This window comes from Macrotis lagotis, chromosome 6 (assembly GCF_037893015.1).
Source record: "Macrotis lagotis isolate mMagLag1 chromosome 6, bilby.v1.9.chrom.fasta, whole genome shotgun sequence".
Classification (NCBI taxonomy): Eukaryota; Metazoa; Chordata; class Mammalia; order Peramelemorphia; family Peramelidae; genus Macrotis; species Macrotis lagotis.
In genome coordinates this window covers 20,833,317-20,861,187 of record NC_133663.1, presented here as the reverse complement: position 1 = coordinate 20,861,187, position 27,871 = coordinate 20,833,317, and the positions used below count along the sequence as shown (strand labels likewise).

At 48.2% G+C, this 27,871-nt stretch overlaps 1 protein-coding gene across 1 annotated transcript; it reads right to left on the bottom strand.

Moving 5' to 3' along the window:
- On the bottom strand, positions 1 to 27,709 carry NMD3 (NMD3 ribosome export adaptor). Its single transcript, XM_074190855.1, has 15 exons — positions 27,534 to 27,709; positions 26,882 to 27,016; positions 22,183 to 22,279; positions 17,811 to 17,891; positions 16,961 to 17,089; positions 16,387 to 16,477; positions 15,157 to 15,235; positions 13,139 to 13,235; positions 10,722 to 10,839; positions 9,413 to 9,558; positions 8,034 to 8,146; positions 6,211 to 6,283; positions 5,073 to 5,179; positions 975 to 1,045; positions 1 to 302 (listed from the first exon to the last, which is right to left on the bottom strand). Exons 1-15 carry the CDS (start codon positions 27,575 to 27,577, stop codon positions 172 to 174), a joined length of 1,512 nt encoding a protein of 503 aa, XP_074046956.1. The 5' UTR covers positions 27,578 to 27,709; the 3' UTR covers positions 1 to 171.
- Positions 27,710 to 27,871: the final 162 nt, after the last annotated feature.

The window sequence follows — 27,871 nt, the reverse complement described above, 5'->3', positions numbered from 1 at the left end:
TGAAATTCATCATCACTTTTATTTCCTTTACGACATGGAGGTAACTCAGTTTTTCAAATGGCTAACATTTTCTAGAAAAACAGTTCTAGAGCAGGAAGGGTCCTCGAGCTCTCCTAGTCCAAGCCCTCATTTTCCAGACAAGGTGGCACAGGCCACGACGTGGTTCGATCATCAGGTCATCATGGATGCCCCCTCTCCCCCAGTGGCATCTTCAGAGATGTGAAGGTCCTCAAGCATCTCAGCCAGGCTAATTCGAGGGGCTCCTTCATCATCTGTATCACTCTCCACGGGGACTGTGGAGGCTGAGAGACCACACGGCAGGGGCAAGGGGGAGAAGAGAGGGGAAGGGAAACAACAGTTAGAGCCTCATCTCCATACAGGTGGACTCCACAGCCCAATGCCGTCCGTGCCCATTGTCTCGGGAGCAGACCACCAGGACCTCTTGGAGATCAGAAACCTCCCCCAGCCCAATGGCAATGTCTGGTGAAAGAACCTGAAGAACTCTGGTGGCATACCCAAGGCCTATGGGAGGGCATCCACAACAGTCAGGAAGCCCGGCCCCCAAGCAAGTTCCTCAGACTGGAAGCAACAAGGAAGGGGAAGACTTGCGGAGGGCTGCAGGGGGAAGGGGCAGAACCAGAGGGCAATGCCAGTAGCAGCACTAACTCTAAAGATGGACAACTGTGAAAGACGTAAAGAGCCTCGAGCTCTGATCAACCCTAATCCCAGGGGACTGCCGATCGCTCTGGACGCTGACTGAGACTTCTACTTTTAGGATATGGCCAAGCTGGGAAGTTGTTTTGCTTGAGTAGGCATGTTTGTAAGTTGTTTTTTTTTTTTGGGGGGGGATGTCCTCCATAAAAGGGGTAAAGAAGAAATGGGAGAAAAAATAAATGCTAAAAAAAAGTAACTTATCAAAAGGGGACGGCCCGATCAACTGCCCAAAGGAAACTTCAATCGACTGGAATTCTCACCTTTATAAATATTGATGTTCTTCCTGATCGCCTCGTCTTCTTCCAGATCTTCCAGAAAGTCCTGGTACTGCCTGGAGGAGGAGATGTGCAGTTTACTACAACAGTCCAACTTGAACCAAGGCTGCAATTATTCTAAGCATGGAGAATAGACGTTTGGACACCAAGGGGGGGGGGGGGGTGTTACAATCATGAAACCTGAGGAGAGACCTCAAGGTCGAAAGGAAAAGGGAACAAAACACAAAGCAGTATTTTTAAAGGAAGACTTTTTACTTTCACTTTCAAATGGGCAATAAATTATGGGAAAAGAGTCAGAAGGTTGGGGGGGGGGGGAGGCAAATTCATTTCTTCCTGGTACATCCCTCTGCCCGCATCCTGAGCTGAGGCCTCATTATCACCCCTTCTATAAGACAGGATCATCATGGTGCCAACCTCTCAGGACTGGGATGAGGATGAAAGGAGATGAGGCAGACTCACCACACACACACAACACACACACACACACACACAGCATCACAGTGGATAGAGCACTGGTCTTGGACTCAGGAAGACGGGAGTTCAAATCCAACCTCTGACACTCACTAGCTGTGTGACCCTGGGCAAGTCCCTTCACCCTGACTGCCTCGCATCCAGGACCATGTCCAGTCATCCTGATTCCTATCTGGCCATTGGACCCAGACAGCTCCAGAAGAGAAAGTGAGGCTGGGGACTTGGCACAGACCTTCCCCCGCCCCACTCCAACCCAATTCATGCGCTTGGCATCACCTCCCTGATGTGGTCTTCTTCAAAACTGAAGGACAAGGGCAGCTAGGTGGATAGAGCACCAGCCCTGGAGTCAGGAGGACCTGAGTTCAAATCAGCCTCAGACACTTAATAATGACCTAGCTGTGTGGCCTTGGGCAAGTCACTTAACCCCATTGCCTTGCCAAAAAAAAAATAGCAAAAAAAAGGACAAACACTATTATTATTATCATCTCTCTCTCTACCCATTGTGATGGTGAGGTGACCCTGCCAACAGACCATGATGAGCTCTGGGAGCTTATCAACCTGGAGTGACTGAATGGGAATCCTGCCATGAGTTGAGAATCAAACCAACTACATTTAAGAAGTTTGCAACCAAACAGCTTCATAATCACCCAGCACAGATTTTTTTTCCCCATAAATCATCCCCAAAAGCTGCCCACCAAGGTATAGAGCTGCTCAGTCTAGGTGGGTAGCAGCAGTATCTGGAGAGAGGAAATTGTAGGCACTTCAAAGTGATGGAGTATTGCTCCTGTTATAATATTTAGTTACTTCTTCCTTAAAATGGCTAATTAATTTTGATTGACCTGTTTTTAACATGAACACATCTAACAGGCAGAACAGTTATCTCCAACTTTCTGAATGAATTAGGACTTCTTAAAAATCTATCACACTTTTCCATTTTTCAAAGTGAAAAGAATAAATTAGAACCAAACGATTCATATTCCAAGTACTTTCATTCTTCTTACTGTCAACCTTTATTAGGCTACATAAAGCCTGGAAGATTAAAACACTTGGGAGTTCAAAAGCATGAATTTGCTGCAAAGTTAATTATTTCTTTTCCAGTCGGACAAGATCTTTACTTTTTACTTATTGTTCATGGAGGTTTCCTCTTTTATTACACTCTCCAGAGAACACATCCATCTGAGTTACTTTTAAAATCCAAGTTTGGGGACTTTTCATTACTTAATAGTAATAATATAGACAACTTTCAATTTATCTAAATCACTTGCAGTAACATTAAGGCTTCTGTAGGCATAAAAAATGATTCTTGAGCAGGAACTAGGAGAAATGAGCTTGGAGCTTTTAAAGAACACCATTGAGTCAACTCTCCCTTAGGGAAGGCAAAGTCTGTGCCCTGGAGCTTGCAGTAGAAGAAAGGAAAAGCAGGAAACAGAGCTGAATAGTTATCTCCTCCATCATTCAACAAATCAACCCCAGCTCTCCAAGGTCACCACAGCTCAGCAACAGCTGGTCCTCCTGCTGTCCTCAATTCTAGGATGTCCTGTCCACCCTCTCCCCCCAAACCCTTTCCTGATGGACTCCAATCAACAATCAAGATCCAGATCTGCAGCGACCTCCTGAATGCCTCCACGCTGCGTCTCCCACCTCCCCCAGAACTCGGCTCTCCCTCTTCTCATCTCACTTGTGAACTCAACATCTTCCATGTACTTCCCTCCCAGCACCACTACACCTTGAAGATCATGCACACGTCTGTCCGCTGGCTCCCGGAGAGGCCAGCACAGGTATCAAATGCAGAATAAATGTTTGTTTCCTGGGCAAACAGATGATTCAATCTATCGAACTGAACGTCCAACTTCTCACCCACCATCTCACTCGAGCACACAAGGACTTCTGAGCACAAGGACAGTGTTGTCTGTGGTTCCGCTGAGGGGGCTCAATCTACTAATCCAGCCCAAGAGCCCCAAGAATCTTGAGAGATGATCCCCGTGACATGCTATGAGTCAGAAATCAAACAACAAGACTCCCACCACCTGGTGGCCAATCTACCAAACTGATCTTCCCATGATCTGAGTCTTTCCCTGGGTCCTTATTCAGGCCATAAGACTTGTTGGGGCTGGCATGGCCTTCAAGACTCCAAGCCTACCCTCCATACTCTAAGACGTAAGACCAGGACTGATGATGTGAAGCCTCCACCAGTAGGAATAATAATAGTAATAGTGCATTGACTCTAAGAGCAGCACTTTTTATGTTAACCACTTTTTCCAATTATTGTAATATAGTCCTTATCACTTCCAGAATTCTGTTTTTCTCACTGTATTCTTATCAAAAAGGTACTTTGGGAAAGTGCTTCCTTTATCAGATGAAAAACCCCAAGTTAGAGGCCTAAAATGGCTAAGAAACTCACCAAGATTAATGATATTAAAGTCAATAATACTTGAATGATAAAATAAAATAAGACATCTCTGGCCAGTCTGTACAGTTTACAAAGGGCTGAGGGTAAAGGAGTCCAATCCCGGGCAGTGTGATGCTTGACCGACAACTGCTCTTCCTGGAAAATGCTGCCTCGACTAGGAGCCAAAGTCACAGGTTGAAGTACAAACCTCACATCCCAGTTGTGTCCTAACTTGTGAAATGGTTAAAGATATTCCACAAACATGACGGGAGGTAGGGAGAAAATACATGTGACCTTATGTAAGCGATCCTCTTTACAGAACCCAGGGGAAGGTGCCCTCCCTCCTGGCGTGGCTCTTCCCTCCACCCAAGCCGCTCCTCTCATTTTCCTCTACACTTCATCGCGCTTAGGCCTGCACAACCAACAAGGCTCCTGGGAAGTTTGCTTATTTTCCTAAAACTCTGTTTGAGCTAAGTAGAATCTAGGGTTACCACAACAACCCAGTAAAATGCTTGACACAGAACTGCCCTAGACCCATCTTTCAGAAAACCTAGAGCTAGCTTCCTAAAAATCTCCATTGCACTCCTGGTCAGTCCTTGGGTTTAGCCCACTTCTGCAGCTCTTTTCATTCCTCCTCTCTCTAACCTCTCTAGACGCCGGCACTTACAGGGCTCGGTTTCACTCTGACTGAAATGAAAGGATGGGATTAACAAAAGTTAAGCAACAAGTCTCATCTCTTTAGAATTAAGTAAATCTGTGACTAGTAAGACTTTCCCAAGCATTTCTGGGAGACCCCTCCCACAGCCTGCACATCCATGGAAAGCCTGGGGTCTCTCAGTTCATCTCATGCTATCCCTACCCCCATTTCCAAGCTTCCAAGATGAAACAAGTGCAGCCGCCGTGAAGTCGATTCTCCCGGGTGCCAGGGCAGAAGTGACGGGGGCTGCCCCTAAGTCAGGGAGGGGAGGCGGTCGCTATGCCCAGGGGATGCAAGGTCAAGAGGGGAAGTGACCCTAAGTGTACGAAGGTGGTCAGGAGCAGAGTCAAGACCCTCCTGCAAACCCTGGACCCAATTCTTTCTAGAAGTCAATTTTCCTGCACTCTCTGTAAAACCACATCACATAAAATCCAAGCCTTGGGAACTTTATCAGTCCCAGGACTTTCCACAACCATGGCCCATCCATTAAGAACTGTCCTTAAGAATGTTTAACTCCAAACCATACCTTTCATCATCTGTGTCCATGGTTTCTTTATCCCGATCCAGCTCCTTCAGCTTCCAGTTCCTGCGGCGCTGACGTTTGGCACGATCGTAACTCTTTTTGATTAATACCTAAATGCCAAAGATAAACAACTGTCTGTCAAAGGCCCAAACCTCCTAACAAAACCAGCAGAGACCCTGGGGGCGTCCCTCTGCAACCCCAGCCCACCCCCCTCAACCCATCTGTCCCTCCGGGGCCGCTGGTCCAATTTTTCATACTAGATCAGCGCAGCAGGCTGCATCATGTTATAGCACTTTTTAAGTCAGAGAGACACCCATTCGATCTACTTGTCCTTCTATTGGTCTTCTGCCTACACGGAGGTTCTGTCTCCTGTGTCTATGAAAAGACACCTAAGAACAGATGGTTTGTTTCTTTCCATCACCATGATTTCATTTCCACCCTCGGCTGGGAAAACTAATACCTGTTTACTAATATTCAGCAAGGAGGCAGGTGCCAAGACTGACTTCACACTTTGACAAACTCATCAGTTTTAAGTCCCCTTGGCCTCGATGCTCAGAAGACTCTTGTCCATGTTGGAAGACTACCTCTGGATCCATACCTTCTGTTTTGACATCCCCTTCCTTTCCTAGCACCCTCTCCTCCTGCTTTTCCCCAGAGAACCCACTCCTTATTACAGAGAATGAAGGGGGGGGGGCGGGCCCATCACTCCAGTCCAGTATCACAATGGCGCTCCTCCGCCTCTGCCAAGGAGCAATGCCTTTTGTTTCTAAACAGTGCCAGGACGTGGAATAAAAAATGAGGCACGTGAAGAGTTGAGCCAAACCCTGGAGCTCTGAAACACGTCTGCCTGAATCCGCAGCCCCAACAAAGTCTACTCTGTGGTGCAGCCCAGGCACTGAGTGGAGGAAACTGAGATAACTGGAGCCATTACATGGAAAAAGGGACTGGAGCCATTTCATGGAAAAAGGGCCCAAGGCCCCTAGGCCTCGCGTCGACCTTCTCCAGCAAAAGGAGGCACGCCCTGAGGAAAGCTCTCATTCCACCTCAACGTCCCATTCCAGTCACCCAAACGGCCCCACACTGCTCCAAGGTAAACAGAGGAAAAGCACCCCAAGTGGGAAGCACCCGGAGCCTTCCTTACCACGTCAGGAACATTCTGGGTGTTCATTTTGTTGGCATACTCATCGTTCAGGTTGCAGTTGGCCAAGTCAAACCTGAAATGGGGGAAATCAACAACTGAATCTCTAGGATGTTCACCCGTCCCGATGGGTTCCCCACAAAGATTGTGCAACACAACAGAAAAGAGAGGTTCCTGGGGAGTTCCCATCGCTCCCTCACCTCTGCTCTGTAGGAGAAGCGGCTGGTCGCTGATCCTGAGGGTGGATGGGCTGCTATCGCCCATACCATACAAAGTCTCCTCAAGGTTGAGGTCAAAGTTTCAGATAAATAATCTCACCATATCTGCCTATTTTCTATCCAGAGGCCTGACTGAAAATTTTAAAAATTAAAAAAATACCAGGGGGGGCACAATAAAGGAATATCAAAGATTTCCAAATTTCACAATGGTTAGGTTTGGGCTGCCTTGAGCACACATAGGAAGGTGAAGCTGCCGCCTGACTCAATCCTTCAAAGTTCCCAGAATCTTGAAAGATAAATTATTCACAACAAAAGCTGAACTCCGACCAGGGTTCCAGGCTTACAAAGCATCACCCACACAGGATTTCAGCAGAAAAGGGTCCCCACGGCCATCAGTCAGCCGACACAGCTCTCCCCAATAAGATTCCTAAAAAGGAGCCATAGCCTCAGCATGAAGACCCCAGGGGAAGGGACCTCCCCCACCCTTTTGCTTCCAGACAGCTTGTGATGGGAAACTCCTAGAAGGGCCCTGGAAGAGCAGCCTGGCTCCAAGGAACAACCCTCATAACCAGCAGGTCTCTCCCCTTCAGGTCCTCAGGGTGCCAGGGTCTCAGGCCGGCTAGGGCCTCTAGTTGGGGAGGCAGGTCTACCCAGTGAGATGCAAATCTGTGCCGGGTTGCCAAGAGCCATCCAGAACACAATGTGGGCAGGGAGAAGGAAGCCCATGCTGGTCAGGCTGGATGCCTCCACAGTGAATTTAGAGACCTTCCAGGGAACTTCCCTTTTCTGACTACCACTGGCCACCTTGGGGCTCACCAAATGATCCCAGGGAGACCAGTCCACTCAGACACAACCAGAGCCAGTGGCCCTTCTCCACGGCAGCATCCCCGCCAGTGGCTCACTGCCCAGTGCTCTCTTCACAGGCCTTCCCCTCAGGACTCCAGACCTCACCTGTCCTGGGGGCAGACAGGCTGGCCATGAGCCGCCCCTTACCTCCTCCTCCTCTCCAATAGCCTTTCAGAACCTGGGCACAGTCATGTCCCTCCCCACCCCCTCCCCACCCCCCACCCTCGTGGACTTGTGCCAACCTGTCTGTCTGAGGCAGCCACCCTGAGCCAAGGCCTCCAGATGCCGCTGACCAGGCCCAGGCACAGCCAAAGTCTGCTCGCCCTTTGTCCAGACAACCTAAGGAGAGGGAGCTTCTCTTGCCCCCGTGTCAGTAAGAGCTGTCTGAATCCACTGATTCCCACATCTAGTTCATGGGAAGCAGTGCCTCCCTCCACGCCTCCTTCTGTTGAGTTTTAGACCCAAGACGAGAATACTCTATTTATTCTCCTGGGAGTATCCAGACCTCAGATTTATAGGTGGGAAAACAGAAGCTCAGTGGTCAAGTGCCTGGTCCATGGGCTGCCATCAACCGAGGGCAGAAGTGACTCCCCCGACTCCAGGCCGAGGCCTCCTCCCAGCCCGGGGCCTCCTCCCAGCCCGGGACCCCCGGAAGAACACCTAACCAGCACTTTGATTAGCGACCAAGGTCGGCAAAAGTCTCAGAGTATCGCGCCCTCTTTAGGCCAAGGTCCTCTGGAAAGGGCGTGAAGTCATACTAACCCCAGCACCAAGTCTCCAGGGTTCAGAAGGTGTCCCAGATGAGTCCGGCAGAAATACTGATTGTCCGTGTTCATCTCTGAAGTTTTCTGCACCCAGACTTCACCAAGCATGTGCTGGCAAAAAATAGAAAAGGGCCATTCAGTCCCGGGACGGGCAGCTCAGGGAACCTGCCGTGGAGATGCACGGCCCAAAGGGGGGGACCTCCTGCCTCATGATGGAACTCTCTGAATGCCTCCTACAGACCACCAAGCAATTTTAATGTTTCCTCTCGGTTAAAGAAATGCCCACCCCTTTCAAACAGAAAGACTCCCCAAGTCCCAGCCCTACCCATCGCCCAGTGCCCGAGACTCTGGAGGGCACATCTCCCAGGGGCTGTTTCCAACCTATTCTGCTCCCGTGCCCTCGCATGGTTCATGACCGACTGTAAGCTGACCAGGGACAGAGAGGGTGGCGCCTGCTCTGCCTGCATTTCCCCAGGCCCAGCATACAGAAGGAAGTTAATAAATGCTGGTGAGCATGGACAGCTCCAGGGATTCAGGGACCACTAATCAGGAGGAGGAAGATGCTCCCAGCTCCCAGCCCAAGGGCCAGAGGGGAAGCAGGGGTCCTCAAAGTCTAGCACCTCATTTTATGAAGAATCCAACTAGGTGGCCAGGAAGGCTGTGCCTTGAGTGTCCATCAGAGGCAGAATTTGAACCCAGGCCCCCTGACTCAGAGGTGAAGGGTCATGCAGAATAATTCCATTTTCAAGCTTTGCCCCTGAGGAAGCTCTCCTGGGAGCACAGTGAAAAGAAGCGAGCCATCCAAGTTCACTAAAAGAGAGCCTTGTTCCCAGGCGCCCAACACAAGAGAGGATGAAGGACTATGGGGGGATGGTGGGGACCCAGAGGGAGAGGAGGGTGGTGCCAGGGACTTCACAGCTGCCCTGTACAGAGGAGGCAGGGAGGGGGAGAACAGTTAAGACATCTCCTAGCCAAGGATCCCCCCCCTCCAAAAGACCCCCAAGCTGTGACAGAATCCGCCCTGCCTGGACCCTACACCAGTGGAGCTTCACCAAAGAGCTGGCCAGTCCCCCGCCACTATGGACAGTATGAAAAACCCAGGTGGGACCATGAACTTGGAGGAGACCCTGGACGAGGTGGGTGGCAGAACCACAGCAGTCAGCCAACGAGGATCCTGGCAGCTACGCTTCCACACAGCGCTACAGGTCTGTGCATCCTCTACACCCCAGCTCTGGGTAATCTTTTTAACTTTTCACTACACACACTTTCCTGCCGGAAAGCCTATTTTCAGGGAGGTGGCCTAGATTCAGAACAACCCACGACTAAAAATCTGTCCTGAAAATGATGCAAGCTTTGGGGAGGGTAGGAAAGTCTTACTTTGTTTGATCTCATGCCAGCCCCCGCAACGGCTTTCTGGTTGTGAACGACGCTGCATTCCATCACAATAAACTCCTCCAGCTGTTTGGGGTGGCACAAGCTATTGAACGGGTAACGCCAGTAAGTATTCCCATCAATCTCAGCAACTACAGAGAACAGACAGCCATCAGGAGCAGGTCCAGAGGGATTTAGGGTACGCCAGATGAGCTGCAGAACTGGCCCCAGGACCCATCGGGCCTGGGGCACAGCTTGGGTTCTGAACAAATACTGCAAGTTTTCATGGGTGACTTTCTCTGAGCTCTGAAGAGTGACCAGTACCCCAAAGGTCAACAGATGGGGCAACAGGTGGAGGGATGGCCCAAACTCCCAGCGGGAGAGGAGGAGGGGTTGCTGCTGGAGCCTGACCATGGCTCATCCCAGCTTCAACACGTCCCGCACAATCTGGGTCTATTCCCCTGCAGGGAGGGAGGAAGCTGGGCAGTCGTGACCTCGGTTACCTTGAAGGGAGTATGTAAGAAAAATGAATTTCCTAAAAATGGGAGGTCCAACAGGTCCTGTTCCATCATCACTTTTACTCTATGTATGGATTACATCAGGATCATCTATGGTTTCTTATCTAGTTTGTTTCTATTCTACTCATTTCTGTTAACTTCATCTTAAAAGAAAAATTCCAAGCTGAGGTTTTAGAAACAAAACTAAAAATGAATAAAATAAAACCGGGCCGAAAAGAATAAAAATAATTTGCTTTAATAGATTATTCCCCTAGAAAGTTTTCAAATGAGTTTTCTAAAAATTTCAGGCTAGTGATGGAACGAGCTCAACAATCTGGGGGAGGTCACAGCTCTGCTCCAGCACAAAAACTAAATTGCTTTCCAAACTCTGAATGCTCTCCAAGACCCTGATACGTAGCCCTGAGACTTTAAACGAATTAGTCTACCAAAAATTAAACTGGAGAGCAAACACAATCCAATTTCTGTAAAAGTTAATGGAATGAAACAACTATACAAGGAAAGATTTTAAGGAATAATAGGAGAGATAATTTCTATAAACATTATCAAATGATATTGGAGGGTTCATTTAATCAAATGCTTTCTTCACAAGGCAATTCCCATTGACCTTTGGTACATCAGTTTGCAGCAGTGATTATAACTTCTGTTTCTAGAAACAAGAATTGTTTATCAAGAATTAGAATTACATCATTTAAGGGCACAGGATGGAGCATGTTAACAAGAACCCTGTTGCTGCTGGACCCAGAGAGCCCAAGCTTGGAGACAAGTTTTTAAAACAATAAAACAAAATCAAGCCTTACTCTGCAGTGTGTTTGGATCGATGAGGTGGATGGCACTGGTGACTCGGATGCAGACACAAATCTGGTTCATGTTTCCAAGGCTCTGCGCCAGTTTGGGAGACAGACACACCACATTGTCCTGTATGAAGACAGAAATGAGCAGAGATGACATTCACAGCCCGGGTCCCCAAGAGGCGGCCTTCTGGAGTCCACAAGCCCGACCCAAACTGAAGAGGTTCATCCTCAAAACCAGACAGAGGAACAAACATGCTTCAAACACGGCCGGATTCTTGGAGATACCCTTCTCTTTCCAGCGCAGGGACCATTCTTATTTTCACTTTAGTCAGATAGAAGGGAGAACCCTGAGGACACACACCCGTACAACACCATTCTGCAAACACATAGCGGGTCTCAGGAAACCCCCAATGTCCACAAACATTCCCAAGAATAAAAACTCCACCAAAGCAACAATCATCTCTCACTCTGCCAAATACACTGATATCCAGAGCTTACTCAAATGCAATTAGTGTTGAAATCTCTCTCAATATTCACAACTAAACAGACATTGATGAATGCTTAGATATCAACACTCTCCAATGTCTGTTTAGCCCTGGAGACCATTCAAGGTGGACGGGATCTCTACATGAAAACACCCAACCAGCCCCAGGTGATGCGTCTTGTTTGTTAACAAGTCTGCTGACTTTCCACAGCTCTGAGATCTGCTATCGCCTTCCAGGGGCCGAGAAGTCCCGGCTCCCCCCAGACCGCAGGCTCTGAGCTGCGAGGTCCCGAAACCCTCGGCTTCCCCCAGGCACCAAAGCCAGGAACATGGGCTTCACCAATGTCCCCCAAGGCTTGTGGGGTGAAGTCAGGGAGGTCCCCAAGCACCCCTCTGCTTCCCAGCCTTCTGACTTGAATCTCTAAGAATCTATCAACTCCAGTCTGACCAACCCAGAAGCACCACTCGGCCTCCAGGTCAGACACTAACACCAACAGAGCCCTTGAAGGTGGCAAAGCTCTCTCCATGAGTTAATTCGCTGGGTCCTGTTCATGCCCCCATTTCACAAAAAGAAAACTGAGGCAGGCATGGTGAAGCGGCATCACCCAAGGAAGGATCTGAATTCAGTCCTCCGAACTGGACTCCAAGTCCCCAGAGCGATCAACTGTACCCCCTGCTGCTGGTCATACATGGAGCCACCTCTGGTCCCAAGAACCAGAGACCCTGATCCAACCAGAGGGACACTGAGGACCCACTCTTCTCAAAGCCAGGCCAGACACAACCCTGCCGCACAAGCTGAGGAGAAGACTACAAGCCAAAGGACCAAAGTCAGGGAGGGGATCCATCCCAGGGCAGGGCGCTGCCAGGACAGGAGTCTCCACTGTTCACAAGCGGTGACCTTGTCAACAATTCAAAATATTTCTTAAAGGCTGAGCCCAACCATGGGGACCCAAGGGTACAAATTAAACTACAGGGAGCCTCCTTGCCGCCCCAGGGGAGCTTCTACTGTGCAGCGGTGGAGGAGCAGCACCGAGGCCACAGAAGAGGGGCCTGGGGTCTCTGGGAGAAAAAAACCCACCAGCTTCTGCAGCCAGCAGACTCTACTCTGTCACTCAAAAGCTACAGGGAGCAGTGGGGGCAGAGGGCCAGTCTGAGGCGGGGGGACCCTTCTGGGCTGAGGCACCCCGGGTACTCGGACCCTCAACTTCTTCACCCCTGTAAACTAAGGAGAAGAGCAGCTATTACAAATGGACCTTGACAAATGGAGCATGTTAACAAGAAAGAACCTGCAGCTGCTGGACCCAGAGAGCCCAAGCTTGGAGAGCAGTTTTTAAAACAATGAAACAAAATCAAGCTTTATTCTGCAGCGTGTTTGGATCAATGAGGTGGATGGCATGAAGCCCTTGACAAATTCTGACCACTATGAAGATCACCCCTCCTATCCCACCCCAGGCTCCTGGGTCTTTCTCTCCCTAATCCTAAAGGAAAGAGAAGCCTACTGGCTGGCCCCAGCGGGGCAGATGCCAGCCTTGGGCCTGTCCACCCTCGTGCTGCAGAGACTCCAGAACCAGGACAGCAAGCGGGCACTCCGGCTTTGGGCAGACCTGCGAATGAACCACAGTCACCACAATCTGACGTCCCTTACCTCATCTACGTGGGAACCAAGTCTGGCAGGAATTCTAAAATAAAAGACAACCAGAGGGTGGCTAGGTGGTGCAGTGGACAGAGAACAGGCTCTGAAGTCAGGAGTACCTGAGTTCAAATCTGGCCTCAGACACTTAATAATTACCTAGCTGTGTGGACTTGAGCAAGCCACTTAACCCCATTGGCCTTGCCAAAACCTAAAAAAAAAAAAAAAAAAAAAAAAAAAAAGACAACCAGGCCAGCTTTCTGACCCCCTATTACCAGACACCGATTCATCAAGTAGCCGCGGACTCACCTTGCATATGGGAACAATTTCCACAGAGAAAGTGCTTTTGTAATTATATGTGTTGCTATGAATGTCATGAGAGATCAGTCTCTGTGAAGACTTGGATCTAAAAATTAAAGGAAAACAAGTTAATTGGAAACCACCAACCAAGAGTCTGCCCACCCCAGGGCTGAGCCCCAGGAAACCCTCACTGGGAGGCCTCCAACGACCACTCCAGGGAGAGACACAGAGGGGAGCCGCAGAGGGGAGGGCTCGGGTAGGGGCAGCATCAGCCAGGGAGGAGGGGGAGGGCTCGGGGAAGGTGGCGTTCCAGGCAAGGGGCCCCGCTCATAGCAAGGGTGCAAGGCGACAGGAATGGGGGGAAGCAGAGCTGTATGATGGGGAGGCAAGAGGATCCTCACGTGCTGCAGGCTGTAGAGCCCTCAGGTCACACGGGGGTACATCCTAAAAGTAATCCAGAGCCCCAGAGTTTACTGAGGGGTTATGAGTCTGCGTGGACATGAAAGGCCAGGGCACATGGTGGCCATCTAGTAGAACTGACCATGAAGCCCACCCCCCCAGGACAGGAGGGATGGGTCATGTGAGCAGCCTGGGGCACACCCCTCAGCCCTCACCACTTCTTATTGCACGGGGGGAGTTCTAAGCTGTGGGGGATGAGCTACTGGACAGCGCCACTGCTGCCGTGCTGCCGCCGTGGCCCCGTGTGAGCAGCAGAGCTGCAGCAGAGGCCCTCAGAATACAAAGCTCGGTGACAGCCAGCAGCGTTCTCTCTACTCACAAGCTAGGCTCCCTTCCAAGGGGCAGCAACACTCAAAACCCCCAGGCTTGAAAGGGAAGTGATGTCCCACAATCAAGAGACATTACTAAAACACTGGAAATAAAAATAAACAGCTCCTGAGATAATCCAAGCAAGAGACGAGGGTCTGAACTGGTGGGTGAAGGTAAAAGGAAGCGGCACAAGACAGGGCCACTGAGGGACCACGGGAAGGAGACGGAGCAGGAGGTCTGGGGGGCTGAGTGGGCACTGTGAGGATGGCAGTGTCCCCAAGAGGAAGAAGGGGGAAACAATGAATTCTGTTCTGGCCATGTTGAGTCTGAGGTGCTCTGGGGACATCTGGTTTGAGTTGTCCTAAAGGCAGCAGAAATGGAGGATGGGAGCTAAGAAGAGACCACCCCCCACCCCCACACACACTCAGCCCCCACAGACCCTCCACACACACACACCACACCCCCCTCTGGGAACTGTCGGCGTGGAGGGAAATGAGATCGTGGAGGGAGACGAGAACACAGAGGGAGAGAAGAGGGGTCTCAGACAGCCTGGATTAGTGGGTCTGACTTGGATGAAAATCCAGCAAAGGAGACTGAAAAGGAGATCACGGGGCAGAACCCTCTTTATCCTCCTTAACAGAAACCCCCGACCACCACTCAGAGGGCGCCGTGTCTGCCCCTGCCACCCTCAGCTTCCTATAACCTTTCGCTAGGTCCACAGTGGCCTCCCACCACCACCCAAGCTCCCCCAGCATCCCATTTCTGTGCTCTCGGAGCTGGGCGCACAGCCCGGCCCAAGGGGGGCAGTTAAGGAACGTTGGCTGAATGGACTGACAGGTTGAGAGCTTTCTTGCCTGGCCCTGCCCTGCTTCTCCAGTCCCACTTGGCTCTTTTGCAGCCAGATCTACTGTGCCGGTGGACACAGCAGGACCCCCACCATCCACACCACCCCTCGCTGCACTCCCTCCCTCCTCCAGCCTGGGGACCCTCAATTCTACAAACTCAGCATCGTCCCATCTGGGTTAGTTTATCTGTCTTCCCACTCTATTGTAGACTTGTCCCGACACCGACGTCCCCCCACCACGCCAGTCCCCGCAGCATGGAGGAGGCCACCCTACACACAAGCCTTCCTCCTGAAGGGACCTCCACACCAACCGCTTCAGATGTTTCTGGTCGTTGTTGAAGGAAGAGGACAGTCTCCTTGACCATGGCCTGGGAAGCACCTGCCAAACCCCCTTGGGGCCTCACCCTCCACGTACCTGGAAGGAACTGTGCACTGGAGGAAGTCCACCATCTTCTGGGCGTGCTGCTTCTGACCGTAATAGAAATCCAAGCCATCTTCAAGGAAAAAGAAACCAGGCATGAGAGGGCTTGCCAAGAAACCGCAATGTCCAACACGCACAACTCATGTTAAAAGCCTTTACATGTGCCTGGAGGGTCCGGCCCACCAGTGCTGCAGGGAAACAGCTGAGGAAAGTTGGAAGGAGGAGGGTGCAGGGCGGGTCCCCTCGCGACAGAACTGAACCCCAGGCTGAAAAGCCATCCAGGCCCCTCCAGATCAGAGGAAAAAAGTCACACCAACTGCAACGCTCCCATGAGGGTTAGACCGACACCACCGAGGGCCCCAGGCTCTGGCGTCTCCACATCCTCCACAAGCCCCAGTCAGGAGACGTCCGCTCCACAGAGGCCCACGGCCATCGCCAGAGGAACCATCAAGAGTTGGGTCTGGGAGCTGCTGGGACTGAGGATGCAGGGAGGCCCCCCGGGGAGGTATGGGTGGAGAGAAAGCCCTGGACGTTGCCACCCTGGACGTGGCCGCCCTGGACGTGGCCGCCCTGGCTCTGGGCAGAGTCAGCCTCAGTTTCCTCAGCCATCCCTTCTTTAAGCTCATAAGCTCCCCCAATTCCTCTGACCACCACCTTCCTTCTACTTAAGTCTTTGGAAGAAAACAAACACAAAGGCAGCTTGCTCCAGGAAGCCCGACCCTCCATGAGACAGCTGGCTCCTTCCAAACAAGCGACACATTGTAGAAACACGACAGAGTCCCAAGCAGGCATCAATGAAGTCACATTTAAAAAATCCACATGCCGTCACCTAATGATGCCTTGCCCTCAGTGAAGTCTGGTTAACCAGCACTTGCCTGGTATTACTCCATGTTTCTTTCACAGACTACTAAAAAGACAATCTGAAGTGTTTCCAGTCCATTCTAACTGCAGCAAAGTCAAGCTCTGCCCAGTTATGCTGGCGGACCACCAGGTTCAACAAAAACGATTCGAGGGTCCAGAATGACCACAACGGCCCGAGGAGAGATCTCTTGCACCAAGGCTTCAAGGCTTCTTTTTCGTGCCTCCCCCTTCCCAAGCCTTCACAAATAAACAGGATGTGGAAGGGTCCGTAAGAGAAGAAGTTGGATAGAAAAACATGAAATGTGGGGTAAGGATAAAAATGTGATTCCAGCTGTTTTAAATTCCAGTCGATCTCTGACTCACCGTGAATCTCCTTGATGCGCAGGGTGTTCTGATGAGCTCGATGTTTCAAGATCAGCTGCTCCAGGTAGTAGAAAGTTTTTTTGTGTAAGGTCTAAATGTGAATCCAAGAATAAGGTTGGATGATTAAACCCCAAACTATTTTTTTATTTTTTTTATTTTAGACAATGGGGTTAAGTGACTTGCCCAAGGTCACACAGCTAGGCAATTATTAAGTATCTGAGGCCGCATTTGAACTCAGGTCCTCCTGACTCTGGGGCCAGTGCTCTATCCACTGTGCCACCTAGCTGCCCCAACAAACTTTAGAGGTCAAAAAAACCAACTGTAAATAACCCCATCGTGTAATATGAATCATAAAAAAAAGAGACACTAGAGAAAACTAGGTAAAAAGTGGGCTCTGGGAAAGAATCCTAACAACCATCCATCCTCACATCTCAAAAAATGTCAGGGGCTTTAGACCCCCATGGGGCACCTGGTCTTGAGGAAAAGGGAAGAGGGCCGGGGACAGGCTCGGGAGCCCCCCGAACAAAGCTAACAGAAGAGAGGGGCCAGCCACTCCTCAGCCCAGAACTTGTACCTTTTGCCTAACTTGCACCACAGCCTTCCAGAAATCCTTGGCTTCCACCCTATGGCAAGCATCACACATCTGGGACTGAACCACATATTCCACCACAAACACCTGCTGGAGAATGGCACCATTCATCACCTGGGTGGGAAAAACAACAATTCTGTCCATTTATCCTCAGGTAGGTCACTTCCATTTCAAAACCTCAAGTCTCCAGAATTCCCTGGGGCTCCAAAATCTTATAGCACACTGCAGGGAATCCCGGGAAGGCTCAGAAGCCCAGGCCTTCTCATCATTTCGTTAATCAAAAATCTCTTCACAAAAGTGCTTTCAGAATGTACTTTCTATTAATTAAGGATAAACTACCCAGATTTAACAGCCTATATGTAGGAAATGGTAGATTACTTGATCAAAAAGGTAAAAAGATAGTGATTAAGCCCCAGGATGTCTAACATTAACATTTCAAAGGCTATGAAAGATTCTTAAATTAAAACCATTTCACGTGGGAATATTTTCTTTGAAGAAGGATGAGCTATATATAATTCAGGCGTGGAAATGGAAAGGGAGGTGGAAAGAGCAATATTCAAAAGAAACAAAAGGGTCTCTTAGCTGATATTTATATTTTAGTTGGAAAAAATCTGTCAAAAGTTCATCTAAGCCTCCATCTTACCCAAGACAAACTGTCAGCTTTACCCTGGGGCCCAGCCAAGTGGATAGATGACCCCAAAACAAGCAGAGGATTCACAATGATGGAATTAGCATTTTCTCTAATAAATGAATCAAATGGAGAAAAAACAAACCCACCCTGGCCCCTTTCTGAACCAAACAGGCCTCTGGCATCCTGACTGGTCGGCTCACTCACCTCCTTCTGAATAGTCAGCTTGACCTTAAGCCGCTTGGAATGAGGTTCAGTCCAAATGAAGCCAGCTTCAATCAATCGCACCTTCAATGGGACAAATTAAGAAAACAAATCATGAAGAAGCTCACTCATTCTCACTTATTTCCCTGAAAAAAGGGAAAATGATTGGTAAGACCCAGACCTCACAAGATGTTCCAAGAACTCAAAAAGGTCAAGGATCCATCTCTGAGCAGCTAAGCAGTACAGTGGTAGAATCAGGAAGACCTGAGTTCAAATCCAGTCTCAGACACTTTATAGCTGAACCTAGGCCAGTCACTTCCCCCGTCTGCCTCAGTGTCTCATCTGTAAAATGAGCCGGAGAAGGAGACGGCATACCTGAACCTGAAACAACAAAAGGGTCCCGCCAGAGGTCACAGGCACCGTGAGCCTGCCGGCAGCAGGACCAGTGAGGGACGACGGGCACCATCAGCAAAAACCAAACACAGGCAGTAGATCTCAATCGGTCATAATGAATGACTTTACCAAAGAAAGCGAGACATCCCATCCCTCAGAAGAACTCTCCTTGAACCAAGAATAGGAGGCATCAACACACCTGTGACCAAAGATGGCCACTCACTCAGGGATTTTTTTTCCTCTTTCTTCTTGAAACATGTGGTCAATGTGGTTCTCAAAGTGAAGCTCTGCAGGTATTTGCAAGCTGAGCCTGGGGCTCAGGATGGGCCTGCAGACCCTCAGTCAGTCGGGCTTGGCCTCCAAGGCTGGTATCCAGAGAGCTCACGGTCTCCACGGCCCTGCCAGGGAAAGGGGTGGACGCAGTCTATGGAAAGGTCGTGGCACAGAACTGGTCAGGATCCCTCCGGCTGTGCTTCCCTGCTTCTGTGGAGGGAGTTCCCATGGCCAGGCCCCACCCTCACTCACTAGAAGAGCCCCTGGCATCACGCACAAGGCTAAGGGTAAGAGAGAACAGAAGAGCCAGCCTTAGACCACCATTCTCCTGACTGGAGGGAGCGGGCAGGCGGGGAGGCAACAAGACACAAAACAGGCCAAGTGGGTCACCAAGGACTCATGAAGCCCCTACCGGGCCCAGGGCACAATACCAAGTCTGGGAATGCAAAGCAAAGCAAAGGAAAACCCCTGCTCCCCAAAAGCCCACAGTGGATTCGAGGAGCTCCTTCTCCACCCAGCCTGGTCAGACCTCCACGCTTAGCTTAAGCCCGCTGTCTGCTGCCCAAACCATCCCTGAAGCCCTCCAAGGAACAGCAACAACGACGCCCTGGTCACATCTGACTGTCACCCCAAGACGGCCGCCTCCAGCTCCTTCACCATCTAGTCACTGAGTGACTCTGGGCATTCCAGAAACATTTCAATTATGGAGCTATCCAAGTTCTAGAACATTCAAGTCACTTAATCCCAAATCAAATCAAATCCACAGAGAAAAATGGAAGGCATGTGAACCGTGACCATCATCTTCTCAAAAACCTGATAATGTGAAGATTCACTGAAATGTGATCCAAATTATTAATGCCAGGAATGGCCTCTTCCATCAACATTTCCAATGCTTTAGGCTTCTTAGGCGCTGCTTTCCGTAAGATCTGTCCATTCACAGCCTTACAAGATATTCAGGCCACATTTACTTGATTTGCCACTCTCAGCTCTGAACTTCCTCGTTGGCTGCTTCTCGACCAATCATTTGGTGTTAAAATCCTAATTTTAATCATATCCAGCTCTTCCAGTTTTTATTAAAGAAGAGGGGAGGGGAAGATATAATAACAAATAAATAACCATCATGGGCCAATCCTCTGAGAAGTCTGGAGCTCTCCAGAACACAAAAGAGGAATTCTGGCTATTGGAACCAAAAAAATAAATCAAGACCAGTGGCAGTGGTCTAGCCTCTAATCCAAATCTTCTCATCAGTCTAGTATCTTAGATGACCAGTCCAGGTTTCTGGGGACATTCCAATACAACTGCGGCCACCACTTCCATTCTCCTATGTCCTTCCCGGCTTGTCCAGCTCTCGTGCCAACCTCTCCAAAACCTCTTGGCCTTGGCTCTTCTTGAAGGGATGCTTCTTGGGTACTGAGTGGGTCAGTGCTGCAGCAGACAGGAGCCTGGTCCTGGAGTCAGAAGACCTCAGTTTAGACTTCTTCTCAGACACCTAATAAGCTCAGTGACCCTGGGCAAGTCACTGTCTGCAAAGGGATTCTTGGGAAGGCCCAAGGAGATGAAGTGCTCAGCACAGGGCCAGGCAGCAGGCAGGGAAGGTAAAATGCTCATTCCCCTCCCCACCCCACCCCCACTCCCTTCCCCTCCCCTCCCCCACCCCACCCCCATCCCTCTGCCAAGAAGCTCAAGGGTTTGCCTGTCTCTAGTCTTGGGACCCCGATCATGGCAAACCCTTCACCTCTGGTCTTTTCAGGAAGCAGGGGTGCAGCCAATGCTTCCACTTCAGATTTCTCAGGCAATAGCTTATTTGACCACAATGGGACGTACCTTTGTCTCCCACAGCATCTGGCTCCTTCCTGACCCTCCTCCTCTTCTAGGTGTGCCGTGGCTCTGCTCTAGCCGGCTGAGATTACAGAGCCACTGATTCCAGTCACTTGTTTCCCGTCGGGATTGGGCACATTTCCTTTTTGTGAGGTGAAGGTCAATGCCCCCCACCCCTTATCTCCTCACTCACTCCTTCTATGCAAGCGAGAGGCTGCCAAGCTTCCACTAGTTCTTCATCACAAACCACATTTCCCAATGTAGTCTTTGCCATTCCACCTTCCCCTGCCCCTTCACTCTCCATCGCAGATGTCGGAGATGCCCAAGGACTGGTGATCAACATCATCATGTTGTGTGCACCGAGACCCCCGACCAGTAGATGTCTCTCGTGCAAAACCTCCAACTTTTCCTGATGCCCATCATGCGTCTGGAGAGCCAAGAGTTGAGTCATCCAGCATTTCAGGATGTCCTGTTTCTTAGCCCGTGACAAAGTCTCCGGTTGTGCCTCTAGCGGTTAGTCATTGGACAAAACCTCGCCTTCAAGGTCCTGGTTTATTTTGGGTTTTTTTTTAGATTTTTGCAAGGCAAACAGGGTTAAGTGGCCTGCCCAAGGCCACACAGCTAGGTCATTATTAAGTATCTGAGGCCAGATTTGAACCCAGGTACTCCTGACTCCAGGGCGGTGCTTTATCCACTACGCCATCTAGCCGCCCCTAAGGTCCTGTTTTATAGATCTGAGACCTGGATTTCTCTTCGCCCCTTTGGCCCCTTTTCACCCAGGGGGCTCCAAAGTGGTGACAGTGTACACCTGTACCAGCATTACCTTAGTGCATCTCTCCATATCTGGCCAGGCTACTTGTTCTCCAGGGAGCAGACAACCTGTTCTGGACCCTCTACTCGAAGGTCCCCATTATGGGAGATCTGGAGCTTGCTCACTTCTTGGATAGTTTTACAAAACCCAAAACCACCTCCTACTGTGACCAAGCACTAGATGTGGAAGAGGGGATTTCCATCCATGATTAAATCTTCAAGACTTTTAATCAAAAACCAATTTTTCTTTTAAAAAATTTCCATGAAAAAGCATGTGATTATAAATAGGAAAAAATAAGTAAATGTTTGATGAGGCAAAAAATAAAAATTAGCTTAATAATCCTTGGACTAGCCTTATATGACATGAATTTCTTTTGATCTAAGACCTTTGATGGAAAAGAGCAAATCTCTAAAATCTGATTATGTTTAAAATAAGCTGTGTTATCTACTTTGCATCACACTAAGGACAAAGAAGCTAGGTAAAGTTGAAAGGTCACTGAATACTGCCACAATTTTTGAAATTCCATTTATTAGAAGCTGCGAAGCCAACTTTCCTAATAAATATTTTGAGCAAAAAAAAAAAGCTCTATGAGCATTATTAATAGTCTCATTATTAACTTTAACATGAAAGGTTTGATTCTAAACAGTAAAACACCCTCAACTAACTCAAGTAAAAAGTTAAGTGATTTGTAAGTTTAAATGCCACATAACGATGGAGGGGGTGGAGCCAAGATGGTGGCAGGAGAAAAGCCTCTCTGGAGAAAAGCCTCTCTTAGGGGCTCTCTCCAAAATATTTCAAAAACCTTAAAATTATGACTAATTAAATGTCACATAACTGCAAACATACAAGTGTTTGCTAAAATAAATTTAAATTACATTCTACTTTTCCTTTGCAGTCATTCCAGTGCTTTGCAGAGTCATACAAGAAAAAAAACGAAACCCCAGAAAAATCAGAAATCCCGATCTGTGTCATTATTTTTGAATCTTAAAACTCTTCCACTTTGATCCATTTTGTCCCATATTATGAATGGGCTCCTGAGGTCTGCTCTTTATACTCTGTTCTAGGAGGTAATTAACTTACCTTACTTAAAGAGGTCTTGATTTTTTTCAAACACAAAGTAAGAAGTTCCCTTGACTCTAAAGCACACTGTATCCATGTCCCTGGAGGCTGGAGATACCTGAGAAGAAAAAAAAAAAAAACAAGGGTAAATTATGAATTCTGCATGAGCAGATAGGATACATAGGATGATCAGTTGAAGCATTCAAAACAATTTCTACTTTCCAGGATAACTGAATTAGGAAGTGTTTAACTAGGCAAACAAAATAAGGGGTCTCAATATTTTTTCAATATTATAAAGTTGCATGATTTTTTATTTACATATTTATTAAAAAATCCAATGAAACACTATTGTTCTATTAGAAACCAGGAGGGATGAGAATTCAGGGAAGCTTGGAGGGATTTGCATGAACTGATGCTGAGCGAGATGAGCAGGACCAGAAGAACATTGTACACCCTAACAGCAACATGGGAGCGATGATCAACCTTAATGGATTGCTTATTCCATCAGTGCAATAATCAGGAACAATTTTGGAGTATCTGCGATGGAAAAGTACCATTTGTAACCAGAGAAATAACTGTGGAGTTTGAACAAAGACCAAAGATTATTACCTTTAATTTAGGAAAAAACCTGATATCTTATTGTCGGATCTTGCTATCTCTTATACTTTATGTTTCTTCCTTAAGGATATGATTTCTCTGTCATCACATTCAATTTGGATCAATGTATACCATGGAAACAATGTAAAGATGGCAAATTGCCTTCTGTAGGGGGAGGGAAGTAAGATTAGGGGAAAAATTGTAAAACTCAAAATAAATAAAATCTTTAAAATTAAAAAAAATCCAATGACAAAATATTGACTGAGCTATTTTATATAAATATGTAACAAATAATTTCAGTTCTAGTTTTTTAAAATAATAACTTCATTTAGGTTAGGTTTTAGTTTTGTATAATAATAATAAATAATTTTTATATATTTTAATTAAGTTCATTTAGGTTTAGGTTAGGTTCCTTTATATGCAAGGAGAACATTCTAAAGTGTCAGAAAACCATTTGGCCTCTTGAAAAATTTTTACACTCTTCATGTGCTAAGTAAACTTCACAGACAACATATCTAAATTATTACAAATGCCTAAGATACAAGATACAAAAGAGGCTTTCCCATACTTGTCAATTAATTCTGATTCCCTTCTGATGACAAAGATTACCAATAGTTTTCATTTTTAGTAAGAGTTAAGCAAAAATTCCTGATTTTATTAACTTAGAACTTTATAGGTTCATAAAAACACAGAATTAGACCTGGAGGGAACATTAAAAAATATCTGGTCCCTCCTTCATTCCGCATATTAGGAAATTGGGACCCTGGAGATTCAAGAGTTAGGTCTCTGATCTCCATGCCCTGTCCCACCTAGAAAAAAAAATCACTTTCTCAGCATTTAAAATGGTTATTTTACAGATATTCAATTCACATGATGCCAGTTTTACAAATTTTGGGAGACTAACAAATTAAAGCAATTTTTCCTTGATTAGACATGCAGAAGGCTAGGATGAAGACAGAAGGACCCAGCATACAGCTTGCCTATACTTTTCAGTGCTGGGACTAGTAGTGAGCCCACCACCCTGTCCAGGGACAGACTTTACTGAGCACTAGCTAAGGAAGAGAAGACAGTCTTCTGCTCTCAAGGTCTTTGTTTCCCCATAGTAACACTACTCAGAAGAACCACCCAAACTTGTTTTTACAAGGCAGTGGAGTTAAGTAACTTGCCCAAGGTCACCCAGTTAGGTAATTATTAAGTGTCTGAGGCCAGATTTGAACTCAGGTCCTCCTGACTGCAGGGCCAGTGCTCTATCCACTGCACCACCTCGCTGCCTCCCAACCTATTGTCTTAAAAAAAAAACACACAGAAAAGGCAAAGAGTAACCACTGAGGTCTAGAATCACACCCTGAATTGAGACCCCACTACTCCCAAAATAGCCTCAGTGTAGACTGATTTTGGGTTCTGTCTTCATTCAAGTGAGAAGAGACAAAGCACGGAAGGAAAATGTCCCTCAGACAAAGCTTTAATTGGGTAGTAACAGCAACGAGTCTACAACACTGTCCCCCAACAAAGAACAGGAGCAATTTAACTCCAAGGAGCAGAAGAAAAGTCTTGATTCCCAACTACTCTATCTCTGTTTGGCCCATCAGCTAAGATTACTTCTGGACATCAATGCAGATCTATTGATTGGCTGATTAATTTCTACATTAAGACTATGTATGATCACTAAGAGGAAAAGGTTGCATGTTCAATATATTTACAGCAGTTCTTTCTGTGTCCCAGTTCCAAAAACTGGAAACTAAGGAGATGTCCTCCTATTGGTAAACGGCTAAACAAAGTACAGTGTGTGGATAGAATGGAGTATTATTGTGCCATTAAAAAAATGACAAAATGGGCATTTTCTGGAGAAACTAGGAAGATGAAGTGAAGAAGACCAAAGTAAATAGACAAAGAACAAAATAATTTAGAATTGATCAACACAATTCACCAAAAGAATGAAGCTGAAAATGAAATACCAGTCACCTCCTGCCAGATATAGTGGACTGAAAATGCAAAGAGCAAAACACCTTTGGACATGGTTGTACTCTGCATGGAAGTGCAGGCTGAGTGACAGCCTTCATTTCTTCCTTTTTCTTTTCTTTTTCTTGGATAGGGTAGGGGAAAGGGGTCAATAAGGGAGGGGACAGAAGGTAATGGGCAGACCAATAAAAGGGGAAAAAAAGCTTTCATTAGAGTAAAGAAACAGTAAGAATGTTAAAATTGTAATAAAATGGCAACTTGCATCACAATGACATCCGTTTTGAAAAGAGGAACAAAAATTTTAAGAATTTATCCTAATGAGTTTTCTCAGACACTGGAACTGATTACAGAGGTCCTGAGGAGGGGCTGTGTGTCTTTCCAACTTTTTGTCCAGAAACTTCTGTCAACCTGGCTGGACTAATACTCCAGCTACATACTGATACCCCAGTCATTGACAGATCAGGAAGGCCACCCTCAAATTCTTACAGATGACAAGCCAGGTATCTGACCACTGGCAGCTCCTAAGAAGACTAGTCCTGACTTTTTGTATCACTGGCATGGCCACATTATTGCAGCCAACCAGGGAAGAATCTGAAGCTTCCAGGCTTGATGCACAAGCCCAGGCTGGGCTCATGCTGTCATCACCGCTGGGAAATCTCATCCTCCAGCCTGGTCCTCACACCTCAGCAGAACCTCAAGTCCTTCTGACTGGAGAGTAGAGCCACAAACTCAACTTTCACTGAAGGAACGCCAACAGGAGAACTATCTCCTGAGACATCATCAATCCCATCCTGTGCTCGTTTTGGATTTCTTAGGTTTCTCCATCTAGGTTGGTTGGTACCTGTCCTTCATTACTGAAGACCAAAACAACATCATTATGTTAGAGATGTGACCATGTGTCTGACTGTGGCTGATCAGACCAATGGAGCTTGGGATGCTGTACCACAGGGAGGGCAAATAGACCCCTTGGGAAGGTTACTCTAAACTCACTCATCTGTTTCCTTTGGGTGGTGCCCATTCTGTCTAGCCCATAGAACACAGTGCCACCTCTGATGAGGGTACTACATGTGGAACAATCAACTCCAGTGTTCTAAAGTGAGAACTTCAGGATGACCCTGAATCACTTCTGACTTACCTGTGTGAATTCTCTGTAAAATAAGTCTTTTTGGCAAGAGGACATTTGGCATTCAAACTTGACCCACCCATCAGAGTTGTGATCTCTGAAGCAATGTCCCCAGGCTTTTTAGCTTGATCTTTTTAATCTTGTTATCAGATGCTTCACTGAGGTTGAACAAGGCCTCAAGATCAGCTACTGCACCAAAGGCAAATTCTTCAACTTGTAAGGGCTAAGACCGAAGTGGAGGAGGTGTCTGCCCCTGAAGCTGAGATGCTTGTGCAAATTCTTCACTCACCTCTCAGTCTGCATAGTCTCTTCCAAGCCCCACATGCCCTCCAGGCTCTCCTCTTTCCTTTAGATGACCAGCTCCCAGGGGCAGGACATTCTTTTCTGTATTTGTAGCCCCTGGCACTTAGTGTGGTGCCTGATGTTGGTGTCCTCACTGGGAGTTTTTTGGTTAAAGGTACTGGGAAGGGTTGGCCATTTCCTTCTCCAGCTCCTTTTACAGATGGGGAATCTCAGGTACAAACAGAGACTTGGCCAGCATCATACACTGAATAAATGTCAGAGGCTGGATGTGAACTCAGGGAAGTGAGTCTTCCTGACCCTAAAGGCATCTCCTGGCTGTCCTTAGAGTAGGCATCTTATAAATGCTTATTATTGAATATGGGAAGAAAAGCTAAATAGGGTTTTTTTAAGTACTTAACATATAGACAACTTAAAACATACAAATTTCAGCTATGTCTAAACAGTGTTGATTGTTTTCATTTCACTTAAATTAACTTATAATTGAACAAAGAAAGAACTCAAATTTAGTGATAACTTCATTATTTCTCTTAATATTCTCATATCTACTTTCAGGAATACCAGCTCAATTTAGTATAAATCATTCCTCGGAAGCACCTACAGAAAAGATGTCTTTGTTATTATCTTATTTATTTCTTAAAAACCAAAGAAATACGCTGTAAAATTAGGGACTCCCAAGTATTTCCCCAAAACTTCCCTAGATGAAAATCTGAGTATTAAATAAGTTAGAAAGTCTCCTACCTTTCACACTGCTTGCAGAAGTTAATGGAGACTTGTTTGGGGATCCCTTCGCTGATGTCCACTTGCGTCCGTAAACACGCCACACACATGTTAGCGGGATTCGGGGGGATGGGCACACCGCACTCACAGCAAAGGCTTCATGAAACAAAATTAAATCAATCAGATTTCTCAAGTAGGAAGGCCATAAAACATCTTCCAAGGCGCTCAAGCGGCACGCCGACCTCAAAAAGGTTCTTTTAAGAGTCATCATTTAGTGGGACGGATGGAGAATCGGTGCGCTTGGGTGTCAGGAGCTTCTGTGATGAGGTGCAAAGGGGAGGGGGCGCTGGGGGGAGCAGCGGAGGCCGGCAGTGCGCATGTGCGCTGTCCCGGTGCGCCCCGCATGCCTGCATCTATGTATCTGCACGCATATATACATGTATATGTACATATGTATATATAAATACATGCATATACACGCACATCTCCGTCCCCGGGCAGGCCCCGCGAGGGCAGGGCGCGATCCCCCCTCGTGCCACGGCGCCGGCTCACGAGCCTCGCCCGGTGCCGCCGCGCTCCGGGCCGCCCGAGGGGCTCGGACAGGAGGGCCCGGGGCGGGGGTCCCGCCACGCACCCCCGGGGGGCACGGCCACGGCCGCGGGGGGCCACTCACACGCGGGCGGCGCCGCCGGGCGCGGGGCCCTTCAGGTACTCCATGCCGCCGCCTGCCTTGGCGCCGAGGCCCCGGTCCGCGCCCGGGAATCCGGCTCCGCCTGCTCCTCGCGGCGGGAGAGGGGTCCGGAAGGGCTCGTCCGGCTCGTGACCCGTGACCCCCGGGCGCCCTCCGCCCTCCGCCCTCCGCCCTCCGCCCCGGGGACGCGCTCCCGACCCAGACGCCCCCCGCGCGGCCGGCGGCGCCGCTTCCGGGAGGAAGATGTCGCGAGACGGCGCGAGAGTCAGACGCCGGCCGTCCTTAAAGGGGCAAGAGCCCAAAAGAGGGGGGAGGGGAGG

Excerpts from the sequence above, each read along its gene's own strand:
- NMD3 (XM_074190855.1), bottom strand. The coding sequence starts at position 27,577 with ATGGAGTACCTGAAGGGCCCCGCGCCCGGCGGCGCCGCCCGCGT. Across the intron at positions 9,559-10,721 it reads CGATCCAAACACACTGCAGA|TTGCTGAGATTGATGGGAAT; the intron begins GTAAGGCTTGAT and ends TGTTCTCTGTAG. Across the intron at positions 5,180-6,210 it reads CCCAGAATGTTCCTGACGTG|GTATTAATCAAAAAGAGTTA; the intron begins GTAAGGAAGGCT and ends TTTGGCATTTAG.